General features: G+C 44.6%; 1 protein-coding gene across 3 annotated transcripts in view; it reads left to right on the top strand.

Annotated features, from left to right (window-relative positions):
• Nucleotides 1-24,590, top strand: part of FBXW8 (F-box and WD repeat domain containing 8) — a 59,730-nt gene that overhangs the window by 23,127 nt on the left and 12,013 nt on the right. For all 3 annotated transcript variants that reach the window (XR_015745266.1, XM_087942800.1, XM_087942801.1), the window contains exons 5-8: nt 2,118-2,275; nt 8,704-8,900; nt 10,681-10,890; nt 23,392-23,519. Coding sequence is in view for 2 of the 3 variants with exons in the window: in XM_087942800.1 (XP_087798926.1) it covers nt 2,118-2,275; nt 8,704-8,900; nt 10,681-10,890; nt 23,392-23,519 (693 nt within the window). In the remaining variant the exon portion in view is untranslated. The remainder of the gene's footprint in view (nt 1-2,117; nt 2,276-8,703; nt 8,901-10,680; nt 10,891-23,391; nt 23,520-24,590) is intronic.

Genomic DNA, 24,590 nt, shown 5'->3' on the forward strand with positions numbered 1-24,590 from the left:
CTAACAACGATCACCGAGTCTTTAATTGGCAGAGTCGGGTTGTCATTAGGCAGTGATGAGGACATCTGAGGCCCTGGAGAGATGGGTTTTTGGCGTGGCCACTCGAGCTTTTTTGCAGCTTTGTCCTTTTGTTGTTGTTGTTCTTGTTGTTGCTTTTTTTGTGGGGGGATGGAGGGGGTAGTTATCCAGGGAGTTGCCAGCCTCTTCAGCCCCACTTGGTTGGCCTAGCACCCAGCGCCTTTCCCCCGCTTGCAAAAGACTCCTTTTGTCGTCAGCTTCTCTGTTTCTCCTCTTTCTATCGAAAGGTGGATGTTATCAGGAAGTCAGTGTTTGTTTGTTTTTTTACTGTACCTTAAAGTTAGGTCTATCCCAGCTTTTCTCCTTTTAGTTAAGTTGAACTGAAGTTTGAACAGTTTAAAAAAAGCTGCCGGATGCTAAGGGCTGGGATTTAGATTCCCATGCTTGACCAAAAACTGGGAGGGCATTTCATTCCTCTCCGCCCCCCTCCCCCCCAGCACATCAGATTAGAGCTGGAAGGGACCTTGGAGGTCTTCTAGTCCAGCCCCCTGATTAAGCAGGAAATCCTATACCATTTCAGACAAGTGACTGTCCAGCCTCTTCTTAAAAACCTCCAGCGATGGAGCACCCACGATTTCTGAAGGCAACTTCTGTTCCACTGGTTAATTGTCCTCACTGTTTGGAACTTTCTCCTTCATTCCAGGTTGCTTCTCCCCTTGATTAGTTTCTCCTGCTCTACTGAACCCATCCAGAGGGTGTCATGTTGGCCACAGAAATGCCAATCTTTAGAGAACGACTTGGGTTCTTAAAATTGAAAACATGAAGCCAAGAAACTATGCTTTGGATTTTAACTGTAAAGCACTATGGGCCAATATATGCTATTGCTATCACAGTTAGTCCTCCGCAGTTCATTTAGTGACCGTTTGAAGTTAACAATGGCACTGAAAAAAGGTTATGGTCGTTTTTCACACTTAAGACCGTCGCAGCATCTCATGGTCATGTTGAACGAAATTTGGATGCTTGGTGACTGACTCATATTTATAACTATTGTAGCGTTCTGGGGTTGTGACCTTCTGATAAGCAAAGTCAGTGGGGAAGTCAGATTCACTTGGTGCAACAAATTCAACATCTGCAGTGATTCCCTTAACAACGGCAACAAGAAAGGCCATAAAACGGGGCAAAAACTCACTTAACAACTGCCTCGCTTAGCCACAGCTCAATCGTAGCCATAAGTCCATCGTAGCTGTAAGGACGAAAGGCTCCCTGCTGAATTCCCTGGCCTAGCCACAAGCTCAGCCCCCGGCAGGAGCCAAGGAGCAGGACCCCTACTCTCCTTTGCAGAAAGAACCTCCGTCCCTCCTAGGAAGGAACTTTGGGTCCGAAACAAACTCCACACTAGCCACCAAAGAGTCTGTCATGCCCCTGTCGGAGTCTGAATCCGAGGAGGAAGACGAACAGCCAACAGGGAGTGGGAGTGTGGCTTCGTTGGCTGTGGAGGAAACTGCGGAAGGGCAAAGTCCGGCTGGGCAGAGCAGGGGAGAGGTAGAGCAAGGGAGAGGGAGTTCAAAGGAAGACCCAGCCCCAGCCCCTCTTCATCCTAGGGCACGCAGGGTGGAATGGAGAAGGGAGCAACATGGGTTGTGTGGCTTACGGGGGAGGAAAGGGCCCTGATTCCCTTCATTAGCCACAGCTGGGAAGGGAGTTTAAAAGAGACGCAAGCTAAGTGCGGTGTCTACTGGGAACAAACATGAGTTTATCTTGTGTTGACATTGCTTATCTGTGTTCCTGGCGTCTTCCCAACCGTGTTGAGTTATTGCCGTGCTTTCATGTCTGGAATTTTGCCTTGATTGGACTTATAGTTACAGTTTTTGTTGACCACGTTTTGGACTTGATTTTCTGCAGCCCAAGGCTGTTCCTGGGAGAGTTTTTTTCCCCGGCCCAGAAGGTAACCAGGACATTGGGGGCAAAGTTGGAGCTAATAAAGGGGCTCCTATTGATTATCTGACTGCGTGGCCTTTGTGCCACGCCCCTTTGGGTCATCACAGACGTCCTTGTGGCCCCTGCAGCTCTTGGACCTCATGCTTGGCTCTCCGTTCCAGGTACACGTCGGGCGATGTGAAGCTGTGGGACACGCGCACCTGGGACTATTCGGCCCCCATCCTGGAACCGGAGCACGGCTCGGTGGAGCCTGGCCCCCGGCCACATGCCTCCTTTGTGAGAATAAACAGCTCCCTGGCTGCGTCAGCGTACGAGGACGGTAAGTTAACAGCGAGCCCATCCTAATATTGTCTTTTAAAAGCTTTCTGGAAATGAAACAGCTGTGTCCAGCTTTTTTTTTTTTCCCCCTCTCTTCTTTCTTTCTCTCTTTCTTTCTGAGAGCCATTCTAATCCTCTCTGTGTACACACACACACACACACACACACACACACACACACACACGTGTGTGTGTGTGGGCTCAAACTTGGCTTTATGTGGGAAAGTTGGCCGATAACCTTCATTGCATTAGGAGGCCTTGGATCGCGGTGCCCATTAAAGCGATGGCTTTAATTCCTCCTGGAGCTGCAGCTTGGAGGCACGGGTGCCAGGCTGCAGCCCAGCCAAGCTTGTCATGAGGAAACAGCTTGTTTTGGCCTGTCTGGGTTTTTGTTTTTTTTTTAATATATATTTTGTTTTCTTTATTTTCCTCAAGATGTAGGGAAAGAGGGGCCAGTAAGACAAAGAGCAAACCAGATACTGCCCTAGAGAGATAAAATGTCTCCTGTCTCTTCCATTCGTATACACATTTACTTTTATTTATTTATATTGTTGTTATTATTAAAATTGTGGACCGCCCATCTTACCACAGGATGACTGGGCAGCTTCCAATATTAAAAAGTTTATATAAATGCTACAAAAATATAAAAAATGCAAAATACAATAGTTAAAAGAAGACCGCAGGTGATGCTTATTCTCAGTTTATTAAACAGAAAACATTCAGTAAAATACTACCTCCAAATGCCAATTTGGAGTAAAACCAAATGTCTCTCTTCCTGTCCTTTCCTTTCCTTTTCCTTTTCCTTTTCCTTTTTCTTTTTCCTTGCCTTCCCTTCTCTTTTCCCTTCCCTTCATTTTCCTTTTTTTCCCTTCCCTTCCTTCCTTCTCTTTTTCCTTCCTTCCTTCCTTCCTTCCTTCCTTCCTTCCTTCCTTCCTTCCTTCCTTCCTTCCTTCCTTCCTTCCTTCCTTCCTTCCTTCCTTCCTTCCTTCCTTCCCCTTTCCCTTCCTCATTCATTTATTCTCTTTCCATTCCATTTACTCCCTTTCCCTTTCCTTCATCTCTTCTTCCATTCCCTTCCCTTCCCTTCCCTTTTCCCTTTCCTTTTTTCTTCCCTTTCCTTTTTCCTTCCCTTCCCCTTTCCTTTCCTTTCCCATCCCATTCCTTCCCTTCCCTCTTCCCTTCTCCTCCCCTTTGTTAGCCTTCCCCTTCCATGGCTGGGGAATTCTGGGAGTTGAAGTCCACACATCTTAAAGTTGTCAAGGTGGAGAAATGTTGATCGAGAAGAATATGGATCCGATCCAATATGCACAATGCTCTAAGTGAACTATTTTAATCCCCAAATACCCCCATTCAAAGTCTAAACGGGCTATCCTGAATCTGTCAGCTGCTCTGACTTCGAAACAAATCTGTTGAGGGACCGAATGCTTGAAGTAAGGGGTGGGGAGAGGAAATGATAGTAATCTTACTGTTTTTGAAGGCGTTCCAGATGTTGTAATGTGGCACCTCTAGCCGATATGTGGATGGGGCGCATCTCATCACTGGGACGCATCGAGTCTCATTTATTTAATTTAACGCAATGTAATTTCCTTCTTGATTTGCCATCCCAGACCCAATAAAGGTTAAATTAAGTCATTTTATTTATTTATGACTTCAATTTATAAGGCCGCTTCGACTCAAAAACCGACTCTTATCAGCATGCAATTAAAAACCAATAAAACCCGAATAAAAAGCGGACAAAACAAACAGGAATAAAAAAAAACACCCCTCATTTCACAGGGTAACATCCTGGCCTTCCTAACTGGCTATCCATTCAGCAAATCGACGTTTATTTCCACCCCTCTCCCATTAGCAATCTCAATCTGGTAATATTCTCAGACACACACACACACATATCACTTTCCAGCAAAAGACATTTTCTTGAGGGTCCCGTAGATGGTAGTTTTGAAGTCCAGTCCGTTTGGAACACACCAATTTGCAAAAAGTTAGTCTTCAGTGGACAAGAAGGCATTGTTGGGAATTTTTTTAAACATTTCCACAGGAGATTATCTTTTTGCAAATGATAATGAGGAGGAGGAGGGTCCCTGAAGGCTGCAGGAGGAGTTTCACACACCTAGTTTCATGGATAATTTGATTAAAAAATAAACCCACTGCAAACCAGCAATTCGCTGCTCAATTTCCACAGCATAGTCTGAAATTGAGCTTCAGGGCCTGCCGAACCTTGAGTGGGAAAGTTATGGGTGGCCCCAACAGCCTCAAATCACCCACTCTTGGAGTCCTAGTGGACAATCATTTCAATATGAGCCGGCCGTGCGCTGCAGCTGCCAAAAAAGCCAGCACAGTTCTAGGCTGCATCAACAGAGGGATAGAATCAAGATCACGTGACTTGTTAATACTAGTTTATAAGGCTTTGGTAAGGCCACACTTGGACTACTGCATCCAATTTTGGTTGCCGCGATGTGAAAAACATGTTGAGACTCTGGAAAGAGTGCAGAGAAGAGCAACCAGGATGATTAGGGGGCTGGAGGCTAAAACATACGAAGAACGGTTGCAGGAACTTGGTATGTGTACTTTGATGAAAAGAAAGGCATGGGGGGGACACGACAGCCGTCTTCCAATATCTCACAAAGAAGAGGGAGTCAAGCTATTCTCCAAAGCACCAGAAGGTGGGATGGGAAGCAATGGGTGGAAACTAATCAAGGAGAGAAGCAACCTAGAACCAAGGAGAAATTCCTGACAGAACAATTAACCAGTGGAACAACTTGCCTCCAGAAGTTGTAAATGTTCCAACACTGGACGTTTTTAAGAAGAGATTGAACAACCCTTTGTCTGAAGTTGTGTAGAGTTTCCTGCCTAAGCAGGGGGTTGGACTAGAAGACCTCCAAGGTCCCTTCCAACTCTGCTATTCTATTCTAGTTTATTCTATTCTAGTCCAGTCCATTCTCCTTCCTCCTCCTCCTCCTCCTCACTGTTCTGTTCTGTTCTACTTTGCTCTGCTCTGCTCTGCCCCGCCCTATCCTATTCTACTCTTATCTTACCCAAATTCCCTTTTTTCTGGGAAAAGGAGTTGCCAGTGCCTGGGCTGTGTGACCCGATGTCCTTTTCATAACTTCGTGGCCTCAGTCATGCAGGATCAGCTGCGGAGAAATCAAAGGATGGGTGGAAAACGATTGCGGCCAGCGGGCACCTTCCTCCCTTGCCTGCCATCTACCCACCCACACCTGGGAAGCCTTGGCAGCCGAATCCACAGTTGTGATGTTTTGAATTCCAACTGACCATCTTTCTGCGTCTTCTGCGTCTTCAGCACTGGCAGGCATCCAGTTTGATTCTTCTTCTTTTTTTCCTTCTTTTTTTTTTTCCCCTCTCTCCCTTTTCCCTACCACTAATTGCCTTCCACGTTTGCCTTACCCGAAATGAATCAAATCAAAATGCTTTTCCTGGAGCATTAGAAGAAAGCGAGGGAAGAATTTCTGGTTAATGAGCAGATGCTGCTAATGCAGGAGCCGTCGGGGCCGTGCCAGGGCTCCATCTGCTCCATGCTTGCCTGGGCCTGGCATGCAGCCACGGCCTTGATGATGTGGGAGGGTGGTGGGTGGGTGGTGGGGAAACTGTTTGCTTTAGCCCTCCCACCCTCAACCGTTCTGCTTTGCACCACGGAAAGTTTTGTGCCACGGGAGAGAAGGCTGGACCAAAAACAGCCTTCTCCCTCATTACTGCATTTGGGTGAGCAAAGGCAGGATGTTCCACATTCGGTGAGAAACGTAGTACAGCCACATGGCCCTTGGTGTTCTCTGAGCTTGGTGGTTTTCTTGCAGACATTTCATTACCCAACTAGGTAACACCATTAGTGTTAGAAGGGAGTGGGGGTGTGCAGGAAGGGAGGAGGAAGAGGACTCTGGGGTCCTTGGTGCTCTCTGAGCTTGGTTGTTTTGCAGACATTTCATTATCCAAACTAGGTTACATTATCAGTGCTCATGATGTTAGCACTCAGCACTGATGGTGTTACCTAGTTGGGTAATGAAACGTCAATTCATAACAGCCGTGTTACGTTGGCCACCAGAGAGGAATGGTGTCAAGATCCTTGGGAACTGCTTAAGTGATTTGCAATTGGAGTTCCAGGACAAATGTAGAGAGTTAATCTCCCCATCCAGGCTGTTCTCAACACAACCCTTTATTTAGCAAATGTTTGAAGTGACAAAAAGTGACTTACGAGCAGTCCCTGCACTTAACAATAATCACACGGTATGTTTGACTGGGGTCTCCAGGTAAAATTCAAAGTCGAAATCAGTGGCTGTGGAACAAAGTTTTAACGTGCAGTTTTTTCCCCAGACCGCTTTGGGCTTCAAAAGTTGGCTTAGTGTCTCATGAGACTCTTCTCTTTTTTTATAAAAAGGAGTTAATTTGCTTCCATGTCGGGCGGCTGCTTGTTCCATAGGCATTCTTATTTTTTTAAACCAGCTTAGTTGTTATTTACCTTTCAAACAATCCAGACAATTATCATTAGGTCTCGAAGTAAAATTGGAATAACCCAACTCCAGGCGGCCTTACGACTCCTTTGGGGCAGTTTCATTCGGGCCTTTTTGCATGTTGATGGAAGTCTAATTGCAATTTTGGCACCGTGCGCACAAAACGAGCCGGCTAATTGTTTAGGCAAATAGATTAATTTAAATATGCATTCCCTAATAAAATAATAAAAAAACCCACACACGCAAAAAAAAACCCACCCCAAAATGGCTTCTTCGATTGTGCTCGCTCCCCTGACGAGGCCCATAAATATTTAGAGGCAGCGCCATTAAATAGCTCCTGAGATTGCTGGTGCTATTTCGCCACGTGGAAATGCTTCATGGGCATGGAAATAATCCTTACCAAAGTGCACATAAATAATCCTCTAAATTTGCTGGGATGCCATCTCATTATCCTTTTTCTTGGCTTTGCTATCTTTGAATGGAGGGAAGAAACATTTGCAACTCGGCAGGGGTGCCAAACCAGCACTCCCTGATGTGGCTTTAATCTAACTTACAAGGAACTCTTGACCTCTCTGTATTCAGTCAGGCAAAGATTCTGTGGCCCAACTTGTTAACCCATTCTGCCTTTCACATATGAACCCAGGTGCTGTGAGTTCTGTCAATCATGCAGGTTGAGAGAAGAGAAGAGAATGGAATTCTTTTATTGGCCAACTGCTCTCAGTGTACATAAAAGAAAAGATACATTTGTCAAGAATCATAAGGTACAACAATTTATAATAGTCATAGGGTACAATAAGAATAGAATAGAATAGAATAGAATAGAATAGAATAGAATAGAATAGAATTCTTTTATTGGCCAAGTGTGATCGGACACACAAGGAATTTGTCTTTGGTGCATCTGCTGTCAGTGTACATAAACAAAAAATAAAATGCATTCATCAAGAATCATAAGATACAACACTTAGTATGAACCAGTATATCTCCAAAACATATTTTGTGGGTGATTTTTGTCCTTGTAGGGCTGGCAGCTGGCTTTCAGGACCCCGGAGAGCAGCCTGATAGCAAACTTTGAGGATTGCTTTAGATAGATAGAAGATCAGTCCTTATCGCCCCTCCCCTCCCACTTGGGACTGTATGACTGTCACTTTGTCGCTTGTATCCTTACGGTTTATATGGACTGTTTCCTGGTAAGATTTGATTGCTTATTGTACCCTATGACTGTTATTAAGTGTTGTACCTGATGATTCTTGACTCTTGACAAATGTATCTTTTCTTTTATGTACACTGAGAGTATTTGCACCAAAGACAAATTCCTTGTGTGTCCAATCACACTTGGCCAATAAAGAATTCTATTCTATTCTATTCTATTCTATTCTATTCTATTCTATTCTATTCTATTCTATTCTATTCCATTCCATTCCATTCCATTCCATTCCATTCTATTCTATTCTATTCTATTCTAATAGGAAACAGAATAGGAAATATATATTTGAGAAAAGGAACACTAAATATGTATATCATAGCTAGTTTTTAAAAGTACATTTTAGAGAGACAAAACTATCAGCATAAAAAGTTTTATATTAGACGAAGTTATAGGTAGTAATACATGTAGGGTTAAAAAAAACCCAACCCTGCCATACATTAAGAACAAAATCGTAAACGAAACCCCAGAGCAGTGAAACAGATTGAATCGCAAGGGCTCCACACACACACATCCTAATTCCAAAGAATGGCTCCTTTCGAAAGGCATCTCAATTGGATAAAGTTCCTCAGTCCAAACAATGAGTTCTTTTTCTTTCTCATCTTGTGTGTTTTTTTAAAGGACAAGTTCCATTCTGTTTGAAAATATTAGCACAAGAATAAGCTAACATTGGGAATTAAAAACCAGCATTGTATCCTATATAGGGAGAGGTAGGTTTATACCCTGTACTCTTGTTTTCACCATTTTTCTCCTTTTTGGCATGCAGGGTCAGTGAAAGTGTGGAGCCTGCTGGTCGGTTCTGAGCCAATCCACCGGTACCAGCACAACCAGAAGGTTCAGACTATGGCCCTTTCAACCGAGGGGGCCACGGTAGCGACGGCAGCCGGGTTCCAGGTCAGAGTGGAAAGTGCCAACGACAAAGGATACTGGGGGACTCTGGCAGAGTTTGAGATTCAGAAATGGGTGAGTTCTCTTTGTTAGCCGCAGGAAAAAAAGCCCTTTCAACGTGTCGGATTACATCACCTTGGACCAATTAGTGAAGATCAATGCGCCGCGCGGGTGAGGGAACAGAGATGCAGCTCAAAACGAAAAAGAAAGGAAGGATCGATGGAATATTTGTAATTCATTTTTCTTGCAGGCATTTCACTACCCAACTAGGTAACGTCATCAGTGCCAGAAAGGAAAGGGATTGGCCCCTCTGTCTACATATTAGGCGGCTTGCCCTGTCAATCTTGGTGGGAGCATCCTTGGTGGTTCCTTGCTTAAGCTGTTAGCTTTTTGTCTGATTTGGTAGTATTAGGGTATTGTTTATGGCGAGAAGAGAAGAGAAGAGAAGAGAAGAGAAGAGAGAAGTGAAGAATGGAAGAATGGAAGGGAAGAGAAGAGAAGAAGGGAGGAAGGTGGGGAAGGGAGGGGAGAGGCGAAGATAAGAGAATAATAGAAGAGTTGGAAGGGACCTTGGAGGTCTTCTAGTCCAACCCCCTGCTTAGGCAGGAAACCCTACACTACTTCAGACAAAGGGTTATCCAACATCTTTTTAAAAACTTCCAGCGTTGATTGTTGGTCTTAGTGCTAATCTTGGTTTTGGTTAATCTTGGTTAATTTCCTCTGGGTTTTGATTGCTGGTGAGGAGGTGTTTGGGTCTTCTTCTTTGATTTTTGATTGGAGAAAAAGGATCAAAGGAAGTTCCCTTAGGTGAGTCCAGGTGGTTGAATCCTTCAGCTGAAAAAAAAAAAAGTAGATTATTCTGAATGGAGATGGAGGTGCTGGCTGGTCCATTGCATCTGGACTCTGCCAGGATGAGGTCATCTGGGGTAGTGGCCAAGCTTTTCGCTTTCAGAGGCACTCTTTCATCAACGCTTTCTTCTAATAAAGGAGGATATTTGGAGCTCGGGGTTGAAATGAGGGGTCCTTCATTTGGGGCTCTCTGAGCTTGGTGGGTTTTCTTGCAGAAAACAGGGTTCATGATGTTAGCCCTCAGTACTGATGATGTTACCTAGTTGGGTAATGAAACTTCTGCAAGTAAACAACCAAGCTCAGAGACTGGCAAGGACCCTACAGTCATTCTCCTCCTCCTCCTCCCTTCTAGCACTGATGATGCTACCTAGTTGGGTAATGAAGTGTCTGCAAGAAAACCGCCAAGCTGCGACCCCACGGTTGCCCTCCTCCTCCTTCCCCACCCCTCCCCCTCTACTCCTCCTCCTCCTCCTCCCCCAACTCCCTTCTAGCACTAATAATGTTACCTAGTTGGGTAATGAAACTTCTGCAAGTAAACAACCAAACTCAGAGACCAGCAAAGACCCTATAGTCATTTTCCTCCTCCTCCTCCTCCTCCTCCTCCTCCTCCTCCCAACCCCTCTTGTTGGGTCATGAAACAACCAAGCTCAAAGAGCACCAAGGACCCCACAGTCTTTCTCCCCCCCCTCCTCCAACCCCCCCCCCTTTCTAACCCTGATGATGTTACCTACTTGGGTCATGAAAAGTCTGCCAGAGACCACCAAGCTCAGAGAGCACCAAGCTTTCTTCTTCCCATACCCACCATCTAATCCGTTGAAGTAACAGAGTGAGTAGACATGGTCCTATTGAGATGCTCATCTTCCCTATCCGAGAGAATTGGAACTCGTGACATTGAAGGGGAAAGGACAGCTATTTCAATGTTTGGGGGGAAAGCGGAAAGAAAAACGTTGATGGGGGAAGATGTCTTGAGACTCAATTCTCTCTTCAATCCATTAACTCTTTGCAGGTCAGCTTGCTCTGTCTCATGCCCCAAACTTCGGGCTGTCCAGCTGCCGTAGTAGCCGCTGAGGACGCCATTTACTTCTTGAAAGAAGGAGAGCCAGCTAAAGTCCTGCACTGTGTCTACGGCCAGCCTGTCACATGTTTGGATGTCTCGGCCAAGGAGGTGGCATTTGGTGTCAGGGGCTTCGGCTGGTTGATAAACGAGACCAACAAGGTACTTCAGGCCTTGGCTTCCTTTCTGTTGCATTTGGATTGTTTGAGAGCTATTAAGCCAGTGATGGTATTCTGCCGGTTCGGCCCAGTTCAAGCGAACCAGTAGTAAAAAAAAGTCACCGTTCGGCCAAACCGGTAGTAAAACAACAGCTACTGGTTCAGCCGAAACCAGTATTGCTTTCTTTTTTCCCCCGACGATTAGCTATGCCCGGATCGCCTTCGCTGTCTTACTGATTCACTCAGGAGGCTTCCTTGAGGCCCAGGAGGCAAAAAATCCACACCCACCCAGTCACATGGCCACGCCCACCTAGCCACGCCCACCTAGCCACACCCTCAGAACCGATAGTAAAGATATTTGCATCCCACCCCTTGTATGAAACAATGGAACAGCCTGAAATTATGGGTCCTCCATCCTTGGAAGGGTTTGAGGCTAGACAGTCGTTTGCCCAGAACGTTAGGAGAATTCCAGTACTGAGTAGTGGTTGGAGGAGAAGGAGTAAGGTAGTAATACCACTGTATAAAGCCTTAGTAAGGCTACACCTAGAGTACTGCATCCAGTTTTGGTCACCATACTATAAAAAAAGATGTTGAGACTCTAGAAAAAGTGCAGAGAAGAGCAACCAGGCCGATGAGGAGACTGGAGACTAAAACATACGAAGAACCGTTGCAGGAACAGGGCATGACTAGTCCAGGGAAGAGAAGGACCAGGGGAGACATGATAGCAGCCTTCCAATAGTTGAGGGGCTGCCACAGAGAGGAGGAAGGAGTCAAGCTATTTTCCAAGGCACCCAAAAACCAGACAAGGATGGAAACTGAACAAGGAGAGATTCAACTTAGAAATAAGGAGGAATTTTCTGACAGAACAATCAACCCATGGAACAGAAGTTGCCTTCGGAAGTTGTGGGAGCTTCATCCCTGGAGGCTTTCAAGAAGAGACTGGACTGCCATTTGTCAGAAATGGTATAGGGTCTCCCGCTTGGGTGGGTGGGGGTTGGACTAGATGACCTATAAGGTCCCTTCCAACTCTTGTCAATCTGTTAACCTCTAAAGTTCCTTCCAATTTAACACATCTCGTTTAGCAAACGGAAATGTGAGGCTCGTCAGTCAAGGACTACCTGTAGACTGTAATCTCGAAAAGGGAGGGGAGCAATCCTTTTTGTTGTGCTCCTAAATGTCTTGGGCTGACCCCTGAGGTCATGATAATATGGGTCGGGGGTGGTTGGGGAGGGAGCCTGCCTATCCTAGGGCTCGTGGGCTTTGTGTTCCTAGTTAGCGACGCTGCTCATCACAAATTTATGCCCATCACAGCCCCTGTCAAAATCCGCCTCGTAAGGTATCTGGAAGAGAGTTCATCTCGTCCGCCATAGCCTCCAGCAAATTCATTTCTTTTCCTCCACCTCTCCCTTCCTGAGCAGGACGAACAAATAATTGGAGCCTGGGTCTGTGCAACTGCTTCAGCAGGGCCTTCAAAATAACACAGGCTGTATCATTATTTACTCCTTTATGCAAATCCTCGTAGACTGCGGGCTGCTTATGTAAATCAAAATAGCAACGATAAGAAGACGAGGAAGAGCAGAATGGGAAAAATTATTCGGCGCGGTGTTCACAACCTTCGTATTTTCCAAATCTATACTCTCTTAGAGCGTATTTTTTTACACACTGATGTGCACTGTTAGAATAGATAGAATACTTTATTGGCCGAGTATGATTGGACGCACAAGGAATTTGTCTTGGTGTAAATATTCTCAGTATACATAAAAGAAAAGATAACGTTAGTTAAGAATCAAGAATCATAACGTACGGCACTTAAAGATAGTCATAGGGTACAATCAGCAATCAAATCATACTCGGAAACAGTCAATGTTAGAGAAATATCGATGCTAAGACCCATGCGTGTTAAGCAATGTGATCTAAAAATGTGCGTGTTAGGACAAAGGTGCGCTAATGTATCGAATGATGCATTAAAGGTACATTAAAATGTGTGCAGTGCAATAAAGGTGCATGAAAGCACCCATGGATTTTTCTTAGTATGCTGAATTGGCAAACTGGAGCAAAGGCAACCTTGCAGCCCAGAAAAAATTAAGCAGCTGAATTAAATTGAAATGGACAGCTTCCCGATCCGTAAGTTTTATTAGGTGCACGATTCAGCTCCCTTCATATCTCAGCTTTCTTTTAAACACAGTTCTTCCAGCTACAAATAGGCGGTTGAAAGTTTATGGGCACCGCTCACCGACGTTTTAAAAGACAGACGCTAACTGAATCAATACAGACGTTTGCTTGTTTATTTCCATAACCTCCTCGCTGGCATCGTAAAGGAAGACCAATAGAATAGGCAGCCTCAGTTTAAAAGTTGCATCCAACAAATTTCTGTGCCCGAACAATACTTGTTGCAGAAGTGGAGCTGTTGCAAACTTCCAAAATTTACCAAATACACATAGCCCTTGAGTTTCTAGCAGTTCATTTAGTGACTGAAATTACAGTGGCACTGAAAAAAGTTGACTTTTAAAAGTTGAGCGTTTTTCAGACTTACAACTGTTCCCCACAGTCATGTGATCAAAATTCAGACGCTTGGCAACTTGACTCATATTTGTGACGGTTGCAGTGTGCCGGGGTCACCCGATCCCCTTTTGCGACCTTCGGATGAGCAAACTCAACGGGGAAGCCCGATTCACTTAGTGAGCGTGTTCCTAACTTAACACCTGCACTTAACAACGGTGGCAAGAAAGGTCATAAAATGGGGCAAAATTCCCTGTCTCACTTAGCAACAGAAATTTTGGGCCCAAAAGCCCATCGGCTTTTAATGACCCCCATAATCCCTTGCGGGTTGGAGTCTAGGCAACTGAATGGAGCTGAATGTTTACTGGCCAGATGCCCTTCCTGTCCCCAATGCAGAGTTATATTCAGGAGATATAATCTCAATGTTCCCAGAGGGAAAAATATCTGCCTCTATTTAGGATCGAACTTACAGCCTCCTGATTGTGAGGCGAGAGCACCGCCTCTAGGCCACTGCACCACTCAAATTTTGGACCCAACTGTGGTCGCAACTTGAGGACTACCTGTAACCGATCACTGTTGCAACCATACAGCGAGGCAGGAGATGCTAACGGCTGCCAAGGATTTTAGGTATGAAAATATTATTTCAGATTATTTATTTATGAGTTTATTAACATGATTTACATGGCCGGCCACCTTACAGGAGGGCTCACCCAGGGCTAAAAACTCAGCACAAATTAATGTTAAAACACGTCGTGACAACCAAGGACAACAGAAGGCATCCATAAATCGCCATCAGTCTCAGAGGTTCAATTAACCTCTCCACCCCGTGCCTAGGTAGGCTTCCGTATTTTTAAAGCTTTCTGAAATGCCAGCAAAGTCAGGGCCAGTTGAATCTCCAGAGAATACGATCAAGAGGTGCCGTATAATAAGATTGTAATATCGCTAACAGGTGTGTCTTATTATCCCAAGGGTTGTATATTAAAAAGTGGAGCATGCAATGAATGTGTTGGGTGGGTGGGCACAATAGCTCAGTGGTTAAAGAAGACGCTGAGCTTGTCAGCTGGAGAGAGTTCGAGACCCGAGCACCACCGGGTGGGGCGAGCTCCCATTCCTTGCTCCGGCTCCAACTCACATGGCAGTTCGAAAGCATGCAATTGCGAGTAGATCAATAGGTACCATTTTGGTGGGAAGGTAACAGAGTTCCATGTGCCGTGGCGTATAGCCATGTCGGTGACATGACCACAGAAGCGTCTTCGGACAACACTGGCTCCTTTGACTAAGAAACTGAGATGAGCAGTGCCCCCTAGAATCTGACATAACTGGACAGGAGAAACCTTTAGCTTTACTACTACTACAACTACTACTACTACTACTACTACTACTGGTTAATCTTTAGTGAGATTCACAGCCTTTGGGGCTGGTTGGTAGCTCAACAGCTCGAGTCCAACCAAGGACCTAGGAACTATTCAGGTAGCGTCGGAGGATATAAGCTGTTCCAAGTAGGGTGGATTTTTGTAGAATCGGGGTATTCAAGTCTGATAAATTCAGGATTTCCAAATAGCGAGGCAGCCCTTTAGGTATTGCTCCAAGGGCTCCAATTACAATTGGGACAACAATTAGGTTGTATTATTATTACTATTATTATTATTATTATTATTATTATTATTATTATTATTATTATTATTATTTATGCAGGAATGTCTGTGTGGTTTATCTTTTTTCCCCCTCGTCAAACTTGAGGTTTATGAAACAAAGAGCTACGTTAAAGCCATTGCTTCTTTTTCTTTTTTTCTTTTAAATTTTATTTGAGTTTTCACAAAAAAAAAAAAAAAATAGAAATAAAACATCTTTTTTGAAAGTAACGTAATCCCGGGTTACATTTCTTCGTACAGACACAAATTCAATTTCATGCTCATTTTCATGTTCTATTCCATATCTTGTTACTGTTTTACATTTTCTTCATAGCTTCTCCCCTCTTTTAATTTTCTCAATTTTATTTTAATTATCTCGTCTCAATTCAAATCCTTATATTTATATTTTTTGTCTGTCCTGTTTCAATTATCTATTTTTTTTTTTCATTCTCCTGTAGTTGCTGATTGGAGTATGACACCTTTATATCTTTTAAGTTTATCCATTTAACTCTTATTTAGGCTTCAATATATACCTTAAAGTAATAACATTCAATATAATACATAACTTCCATTTGGATTCTGCTTGGTACATTCTTAAAATACACACTATATTCTTTAAAAAAGAAAAAAATATAAATATATGTAATTAAAACAACACATTCCATTCCAATTCAATTCTATCATTAATGTTAATATTCATTAAAATCTTAACTTCTTTAACATTACTTTTCAATTAAATATCATACTTCTATGGGAACAGTTATAAGCTTTCCATAATTAATTCCCCCCCCTCTTCACTTATATTTTATAAAACATTAACTAATTAAAATGTTCCTGTCCCTTCCTAATTCAATTTTCTCATTTATTTTATTTCACTTATTTTATTCACAAACATTTCACTAAATTACACTAACTATTTTATCCCTCATTTTAATCATACATTGTTTCCAATTTTCTAAAGTTATTTCTATTACTAATGTAACAATACAATCTTATGTACCTTTACAGAATCCCCTTTTCAATTAAATTTTCACCCATTATCTCTAAATAGGCCCTGTTTCTCTATATCTTGTTTCGGTCCTTTGTAACTTCTTTTCCTTTCCTTCTTCCCTCTCTTCTTCTCTCTCCCCTTTTTACCCCCTTGTCTCTCTACCTCTATTTCTCTCTTCTGTAATCCCCTCTTCTGTTGCTTTCCAGTGTTATACTTATTTTTCGAATTATTTTTCTTTTCTTTGGTTGTTTTTTTAAGTCTTAAATTCTCCATTCTCTTTCCCCCCTTTCCTTTTTCTTCCCCACATAGAATTACTTGTTCATTAAAGATGGTTTCTTCTTTGTCCCAGTCTTCTTGTTTTGCAGGCGTTTCTTGTTGTTTCTCATAGTTCCAAATCTCCATTTCTAAGAATTGAAAAGCGAAGCCAAAAGAACCCTTCCCTTCTTGTGCATCTTCTTTGTACTTTTTAAGTTCCATTTCCAATTCATCCAGAAGTGGTGCCATTGTATAAATTTTTAAACAACCACCCGATTAATTTTAGTCATTCAAATGCAATAACCAAGAATCCAAAGATCACCAAGTAATCCAAATACACGCAAGCTGTTTCTTTTTGCTTTTTTTTTTCACTTTCTGTTCCTGGGGTTCTACTATTTAATTGCCAAGTTTTAGTTAAAATGTATCTTTTAGAAGTCTTGTTGAAGTTTTACTGTAGATTCCTTTTAATTCCAGGCAGTCTCCTCCCTTTTTTCCAGATCCTGCCCTTTTATTCTTTTTTTCTCCTTTCCTGCTTATAAAATTTTTTAGTGTCCAGAAATCTTTATTATCCCTTTGACATTTTGTTTTATTTTCAGCTTAATTGTCTGTTGATGTCAAAGCGGATCTTTCCAATTTCTTATTTAAGTCTCTTAGTTGTCAGTTATAGGGAAGGAGAGAGAAGAAAAAAAAAAAACCAAACCTTTCCCTTTTCACTTTCCTTCGCTGCTTCCGACTCTTCTTTGGGAGCAATGTTATTTTTTTGTAAGTTTAAATTCCAGGGTACCTTAGTTGTTGCTTTTGCAATTTAACCCGGTCAGCCAAAACTTTCACTTCTTATCTTCCTCCTGCACATTCTTTTCCAGTCGAGTTCTTCTTTGAGGTGGCCATTTCTGATCACCACTGCAACCGCCTTCGGGAAAGGGAGTAATGGCCAGCTGAGGAGGAAAGATGCGGCTCTCCTCAACCCTGCTGGTGGTCTCCCCCCTCTTCACCACCTCTACAGGGTGGCTTAGCCCCGAAACCAGCCGGCTCGGAGCGCTCCAGTGGTGAGCCCATACCAAAACTGCGCACGATCGCGGATTTCTGTCTGTCGCTGAAGGAACTCAAACCAGAAGCCCAAAGCCATTGTTTCTTGTCCTGCCTTAAGGTGCTTTGGAGAATAGCTTGATTCCGTCTTCTTTGTGGCAGCCCCTCAAATATTGGAAGACTGCTGTCATGTCACCCCTACTCCTTCTTTTCATCTGACTAGACATCCCCAATTCCTGCAAACATTCTTCGTATGTTTTAGCCTCCAGCCCTCTAATCATCTTCGTTGCTCTTCTTTGCACTCTTTCCAGAGTCTCAACATCTTTTTTACACCGTAGCAAACAACTGGATGCAGTATTTCCAAGTATGGCCTTAGCTACTTGTAGAAAGAAGAAATGGAATTCGAGTAGGTTGGAAATGGTGCTTACAAATGTTACCTCGTAGGAGGGCTCTTTTAATGTATGGCCGAGGTGAAAAAACAGTGGGTTTTTTTTAAATTACTAGAAGGCATAAACTTTAGTGACTTCATCAGGTGCCTTTGGATTTCCAGTCCATTTATTGATTTCATCTGATAAAGTGAACCGTAGCTTTACAAAAAGTCGCTGCAATTCATGTTTCTCGATCGTGTCTCCCTTAAGAACATGAGGCATCTCATCGCCGATTTCATCCTTGATTCCATCCCTAAGATCTTGGATGAATCTTCAGGTTCTAGTTAAAGAGTCCCTCCAACAACACAACCACCTCCAATACAAGAGATTTAGTGGGGGCCTCCCAGTTGCCAGTCTAGGCATCCGTGTGATCTTCCAAATAGATTCCAGTTTTGGTTGCACGTTGGACAGATGGCTTCCGAGTGGCGCATCAGTGTTTATTTTAATCAGGGAGATGGAGCTGAAAAAGCCCAGACAGCTGGGATGTGTTTGACAAGGACAGTGGCTGATTGGCATTGCCAGGCTGGCTGACATCACACCAAAAACTAATTACTAATGTCTATTATGATAATTATTCCCCAGACACAAAGGGACTTTACACGAGTGGATTAATCTGGTCAGAAGTCAATGATTTGTCTCTAGATTGAAACAGAAGATGTATCGGTACCTTTTGGCACTCTCCTGGGTGGGATGAGAAACACACACACACACATACACACACACACACAAAAATAAATTCAGGCATGTTGTGTGTTGCTGGCCCAGGTTTCTGCACATGCCCGTCCAAAGCATTAGATGGCCTAGATCAGGTTTTTAAGTGGGTGTTGTGATTCTTCCACATGATTAAAAATCACCCCTTGTTTTATTTCTTTTAATGCTGTTTTATAGCCCATCAAGTAATTTTCATTTGGCTAATTTACCCGACTGGACCGTCTCCGTTCTGCTCCAAACGCAAATTGCCCCTTACTGCAATAGCAATAAATTTTTTTTTTTTTTGAGAAACTTAAAAACCTAGCAACCCTCAAAGCTAGCTGCTTTATTTAAAAGAATTTGTTTTTAATTTTTGGCTCCCGATTACAATCTTGCCCTACCACCAAAGCAGGTTCAAAATAATCAAAAACGCACCCTTAAATGTTTAACCCCCCCCTTTCTAAAAACGATGTAGAACTGCGCTCACCAATTATATTGGCTAAAAGAGTTGAGAGCGTTTTAGGCTTCGCCTTTTCCTAAACTCATTGGTAACACCCGGGAAAAAATACTCCTTTCCTTTCCAAAAGAAGATTCAATATTTGCTGGCTGCAATTCCTTTTTTTCACTGATGTTCACAGTCCAGATCGACCCTATTCCTTAAAAAACCAGAATCCCCACCCGACAGATGAACAGCCTCTTAATTCAAGACCTGCAATCAGGGCCCCACCTCTCAACTACCAGTGTCAGTCCTGTCCCAATCTGATCCCTTAGGAAAGGAAGACCCTCGACTCCCATTTGGTTGAAGTGAAAGGGTTATTTTTACTAAGAAATGCAGTAAAGTCGGGCTAGATCTGGGTTTCCTGCGCTCAAAAGATACGGAAAGATTCCCCTCGTGGTTGTCACGCCCCCCCACCCCCACCCCCAGTCCAACTTCAGCCAATTGGAACTCACCTTTTCATCTTATCTTCAGGGCTCAAACGAATTTGGCTCCCTCCGTTCCGCCTCCAACAGACGTTCGCCTCTTCCCCACCTCGCCTGGCTTGGCTGGGTTCCTCGCTTGGCAGGATGCGTCCACCGTGGATCCCGGGCACAAACAGGAGAGACTGCAGGTGCTCTGGCATGGCTCCGTACCCCTGGTCTGGCCCTACTTGGCAAAAACACCTCTGAGCCGATGGCTTTGACTCTCTTTTAGCCCCAACCTGAAAGGAGAGGGACTCCTTTGCCCCCCCCGGTTTTATCGAAAAGCATCGGCAGGCCCTGGTGCACAAAGCTAGATACGAGAGAGAGAGTTGGGGAATGTGGGTTTTGGGGTGGAGTGGGGTGCCCCAAGGCAGCCTGTTGATTCCAAAAATGTCCCATGGAGCCTTCCCAGTAGATCTGTTTGATTAAATCCCTTTTATTCGGGATCCCTTTGAACAGGGGTCCCAAATCTCTGGTCCATGGCATGCCAGAAACGGTTTAGTTTAGTTTAGTTTTGTTTCTTGTCACTGCACCTTGTACAACCAAATCAAACACCATCTTCAGTGCACATCATGACCATGAAAATAAACCCAAACACACATCCTTCACCCTCCACACATTGAACCGGAAACCCCCCGACACCACACCAACACTGCACTATACAGCAGAATTCAAAAGAGCTCCTGCCCTGGGATAGAAGCTGTTTTTCAGCCTATTTGTCCTTGTTTTTATTACCCTGTACTGTCTGCCAGATGGTAATAGTTCAAAAAAAAAAAAAAAAAAGGATTCCCAGGATGAGATGGATCTTTGAGAATGTTTTGAACTTTCTTAAGGCAGCGGGAGCCATAAAGCTCTTCCAAAGAGGGGAGAGGGAAACCCATGATCTTCTGAGGGGCAATGACCTTAACCCTCTGGAGTGACATCCTATCTGCCCCTGTGCAATTGGCAGACCATACAGAGGTGCAGTAGGTTAAAATGCTCTCTATGGTGCAGCGGTTGAAGGTCACCAGCGGTTTTCATTCAGTTGTTTTCTGAGAAGCCTCAGGTAGTCTAATCTCTGCTAGGCCCTTTTGACCAGGGCTGCAATGTGAGCCCCCCAGGTCAGGTCCTCTTTTAGGGTAACACCCAGAAGCTTAAAACTGGCCACTTGCTCCACTCGGTCTCCATGGATAAGCAAGGGCTGGATGTCTGATCTGTTCCTTCTATAATCCGCGTTCAGCGCAATCGAGCGAAGCCATGAAACCAAGCTTCTCCCTACCCTCCGGTCCATGGAAAACACCTCTCCCCTTTTGGGTCCCTGGCACCCAAAGGGTTATGGGCCGCTGATGTAGAAACAACCCACTCCTTGAATGCAAAGCAGTGGAGGGCGCGTTTGCCCACCCACACCTGCCAGTGGGAAAATCACCTTTGGAATAGCATAAAATATGGGGTGGGGGGCTGTTCTCTCCCCCCTCTCCAGGCTGAGTTTTCTGTGGCAAGGAATTGCAAGACAGACTGGCTGGCTAGTTGTCAAAAAATTACATCATATCGGAGCAAACGGCTTTTAAATCAAGCATCCATTATTCATGCATATTAACTGTTTTGTTCTCCTTCCCGCCCGTTTTGTTTTTTAATCCACACTTTCTCTCTCCCTCTCCCTCTCTCTCTCTCTCATTCCTCATTTTTCACCTAACTGTGCCTTCTCGCTCTCTCCTCCGCTTGTCCCTTCCTTCCTCTCTAATTGGTTTTTTCAAATTTCAGCTCATTTAGTAGATTTATTATTCCAGCGAGTCTGCTTTTTGCTGGGGTGTTATCGATATGGCAGTCCTGAACTTACAACCTTTTGTTTAGAGACTGTTCAAAGTCACACTGGAGCTGAAAAAAGTGACTCGCCATCCGTCCTCACACTTAACGACTGTAGCAGCGTCCCATGATCAGAATTCGGGCACTTATCAGCCGGCATGTATTTACAAGGGTCCCTGGATCACGGGATCTGCATTTGTGACCTTCCCATCCGGCTTCCGGCAAGCAAAGTTTAACAGGTTAACAGAGTTGGAAGGGACCTTGTAGGTCATCTAGTCCAACCCACGGGCCAAGCATGAGAGACCCTACACCGTTTCTGACAAATTGCAGTCCAGTCTCTTGAAAGCCTCCAAGTGATGAAGCTCCCACAGCTTCTGAAGGCAACTTCAGAAAAAGATTTCGCTTGATTTGGAATGGCAGATTTGGGCAGCAGGGGACGTTCAGTTTCCAAATCTTTGCGTCGGGGCCGATGTGGCTGCAAGAAAAACTCCATTTACAAAGTAATAACCCAATTGTTTTTTATCCCTGCACCCATGTATCTGCCCTTCCCTGCCTTTCTGCCCAAGGCTAAAGCCTCCCAGTGACCAACTTTTAGTTTTTTTTAGTTTACTTTATTGTCATCGCACCCCAATAGAATGAAATTAAATGCCCCCTTCAGGGTACATTATAACTGTAAAAACAAAACACAAGCACACATCCTCCGCATTCTATGCAGTTGAATTGAATCCCCTGGTATTGCATTAATAAAAATAATAATTTCATCCTGGCGAAGAGGTGGCATTAGGCTAATGCATGGCCCAAATGCTAGAGAAAGCCAAGCCATGAATAATTGATTCTGCTCTCCTGTAGCCCAATGAAGTCTCGATTGCTCAGCCTTATTAAAAGAGAAAGCGGGGTGAGGGGGGGGGGTGAGACAAGTAAAGGCCGTTGAGGGATTTGTAACATGGGAAGAATCGGCCACGAAATGGAGGCCGTTGTGTTGTCTTCCCCCCCACCCTCCCCCTTATCTCCGAGGTCTTTATCTCCGAGGTCTTTAACTCAGCGTCATGGGGAAGGCTGACTTAAGTCATTCGGGGACATGTTGAATTATTCAGTGCAAAGCAGAATGGGGGGTCAACTGGAATCCAGACATTTTTGATTTTGAGAGCTTTGGAAGTTGTCGGGTTTAGAAAGGTTGGCTTCGTTGGGCATATCTGTTGGACAGAGACGGTCCCTGGCCAAAGGACATAGTTCAGAGCCGTGATGGTGAACCTGTGGCATGCAAAGCCACTTCTCCGGGCACGCCGGCCGTTCGCCCATTGCTCTTCTGGGTTCTGGGGTGTGCACGCGCAGGAGTGCCGGAAACCGGAAGAGCAGCTCCCTGGCGTGCATGCGTGAGCCAGGAAGCTTAGCTTCTGGTTTCCGGTGTGCGCATGCGCGCCAGCCAGCCGGTCTTCTTGCAGGCGTGCATGCCACAAAGACCAGGTGGCCAGTGGAGGCTCAACCCAGTGACCTTACAATAGTATTTCTCAACTGTGGCAACGACCTGTGGACTTCAACTCCCAGAATTCCCCATTCCTCAGCTTGCCAAGGGATTCTGGGAGCTGAAGTCCACAGGTCGTTGCCACGGTTGAGAAACATTGCATTAGAAGGCCAATGCTTTTTTTTTTATCAACGTATCACTGTATACATACGCTGTCCAGAGCTTCCAACTAGCATGACCAACCCACCTGGGAAATGACACTCTTAACCCAAAAGCAATAGACTTCCAGGTGGACATTCCTCAAAACTTTTATCCAAGCTTTGTTGCCTTGGATGAAAGCCATGTTTTGAGGCTGCTATTGTTACCTCTTTCTTTTATCCTTCTCATTCTCCTTTTATGATACGGTGGCCTAGAGGGGGAGCTCTCCCCTCACAATCAGGAGGCTGTGAGTTCGATCCCGGGCACCATGAGAATGTATCTGCCGAACAAAACTCCACACTGGCGACAGGAAGGGCATCGGGCCATTCAAACACTCCGCTCCATTCAGTTGCCCCGACTCCACCCCGCAAGGGATTATGGGGGATCATTAAAAGAGAATGATGATTCTATTTTGATGATTCACCCGGCTGTTTTGTTTTATTTTATTTTAATCAAATGAATGTTCTGCCCAGGAGATAAATTGCTAAAACCGAAGACCGAGCCAAAGAAGTGAAATCCAAGCTGCAGACAATCCCAAGTCCTCAGCTGACCCCCCCTTTCCCTCCCTGTGTCCCTTCTCCAGATCCTCCTCTACAACGTGGAAACGGGGCAGTGTGTAACGCAACTCGGAGGTCCTTTGGGTGACTTCACGTGCCTCAACCTCCAGGAGAGCCCCCCCAACATGCTGGTAGCTGGAAATAAAGTCAGAAGGTACATCTAAGCCAGGGTGGTTGGGCTAACGTTGTCGGGGCATGTTTTAAATTTGGGGCAGGCGTCTCGGGGCCAAAGGCAGGATGATAACAGGCAACAGATAATCAGAGTTGGAAGGGACCTTGTAGGTCATCAAGTCCAACCCCCTGCCTAAGCGGGAGGTTCATTTCTGACCAAGGGCAGTCCAGGTTCTTCTTGAAAGCCTCCAGGGATGAAGCTCCCACAACGTCTGAAAACAACTTCTCTTCCCTTGGGTTGATTGCTCTCCCTTTCTGAAAATTCCTCCTTATTTCCAGGTTGAATCTCTCCTTGTTCAGTTCCCATCCATTATTCCTTGTCTGGCCTTTGGGTGCCTTGGAAAATAGCTTGACCCCTCCTTCCTCCCCTCTGGGGCAGCCCCTCAAATATTGGAAGACCGCTCTCCTGTCTCCCCTGGTCCTTCTCTTCCCTAGACTAGCCAGGCCCAGTTCCAAGGCTTTCAAGAAGAGACTGGACTGCCCTCTGTCAGAAATGGGGTAGGGTCTCCTGCTTGGGCAGAGGCTTGGACTAGACCGGGGTCGCCAACCTTTTGGACCTCAGGGACCACCAAACTCATAATTTTAAATCCCAGGGAGCACTAACCGGTTCTGTGGGGTGTGGCCTAATTTGTGGGTGTGGCTTGGTGGTCATGTGCTGGCCGGGCATGGCTTGTATGTAAATATTTATATAAATATTGGATTTTTTTATCAAAAAAAAAAAAAAAAAAAAAGAGCAACTTTTACCCAAAATCAGGCAAAGCGGGCAGGCAGATTGAGTTGCTCACAGAATCAGATTCATTCAGTGATCTTCTCTATCTGCACATCGGCTAGCTCAGTCTCTCAAATTTGCTTGCCGAGAGTCTGCGCTGAGTCATAGGACCTTCAGTCCTAAGGGAGGTTCGGCTGTGCCTAAAAGCAAGAAATCCAACCATTTCCTGCTTTCTAGCTAATCTAAATCTCCTGGCACAGCAGAACAGCTGATGGTCGGATAAAGGAAAAATAGCAATTTACCAGGCAAGGTTGCCGGCCACGGCCCACTGGTTGGCGACCGCTG

Source organism: Notechis scutatus, chromosome 13, assembly GCF_049901735.1.
Source record: "Notechis scutatus isolate UNSWTSFEM ecotype Mainland chromosome 13, rNotScu1.2, whole genome shotgun sequence".
NCBI lineage: Eukaryota > Metazoa > Chordata > Lepidosauria > Squamata > Elapidae > Notechis > Notechis scutatus.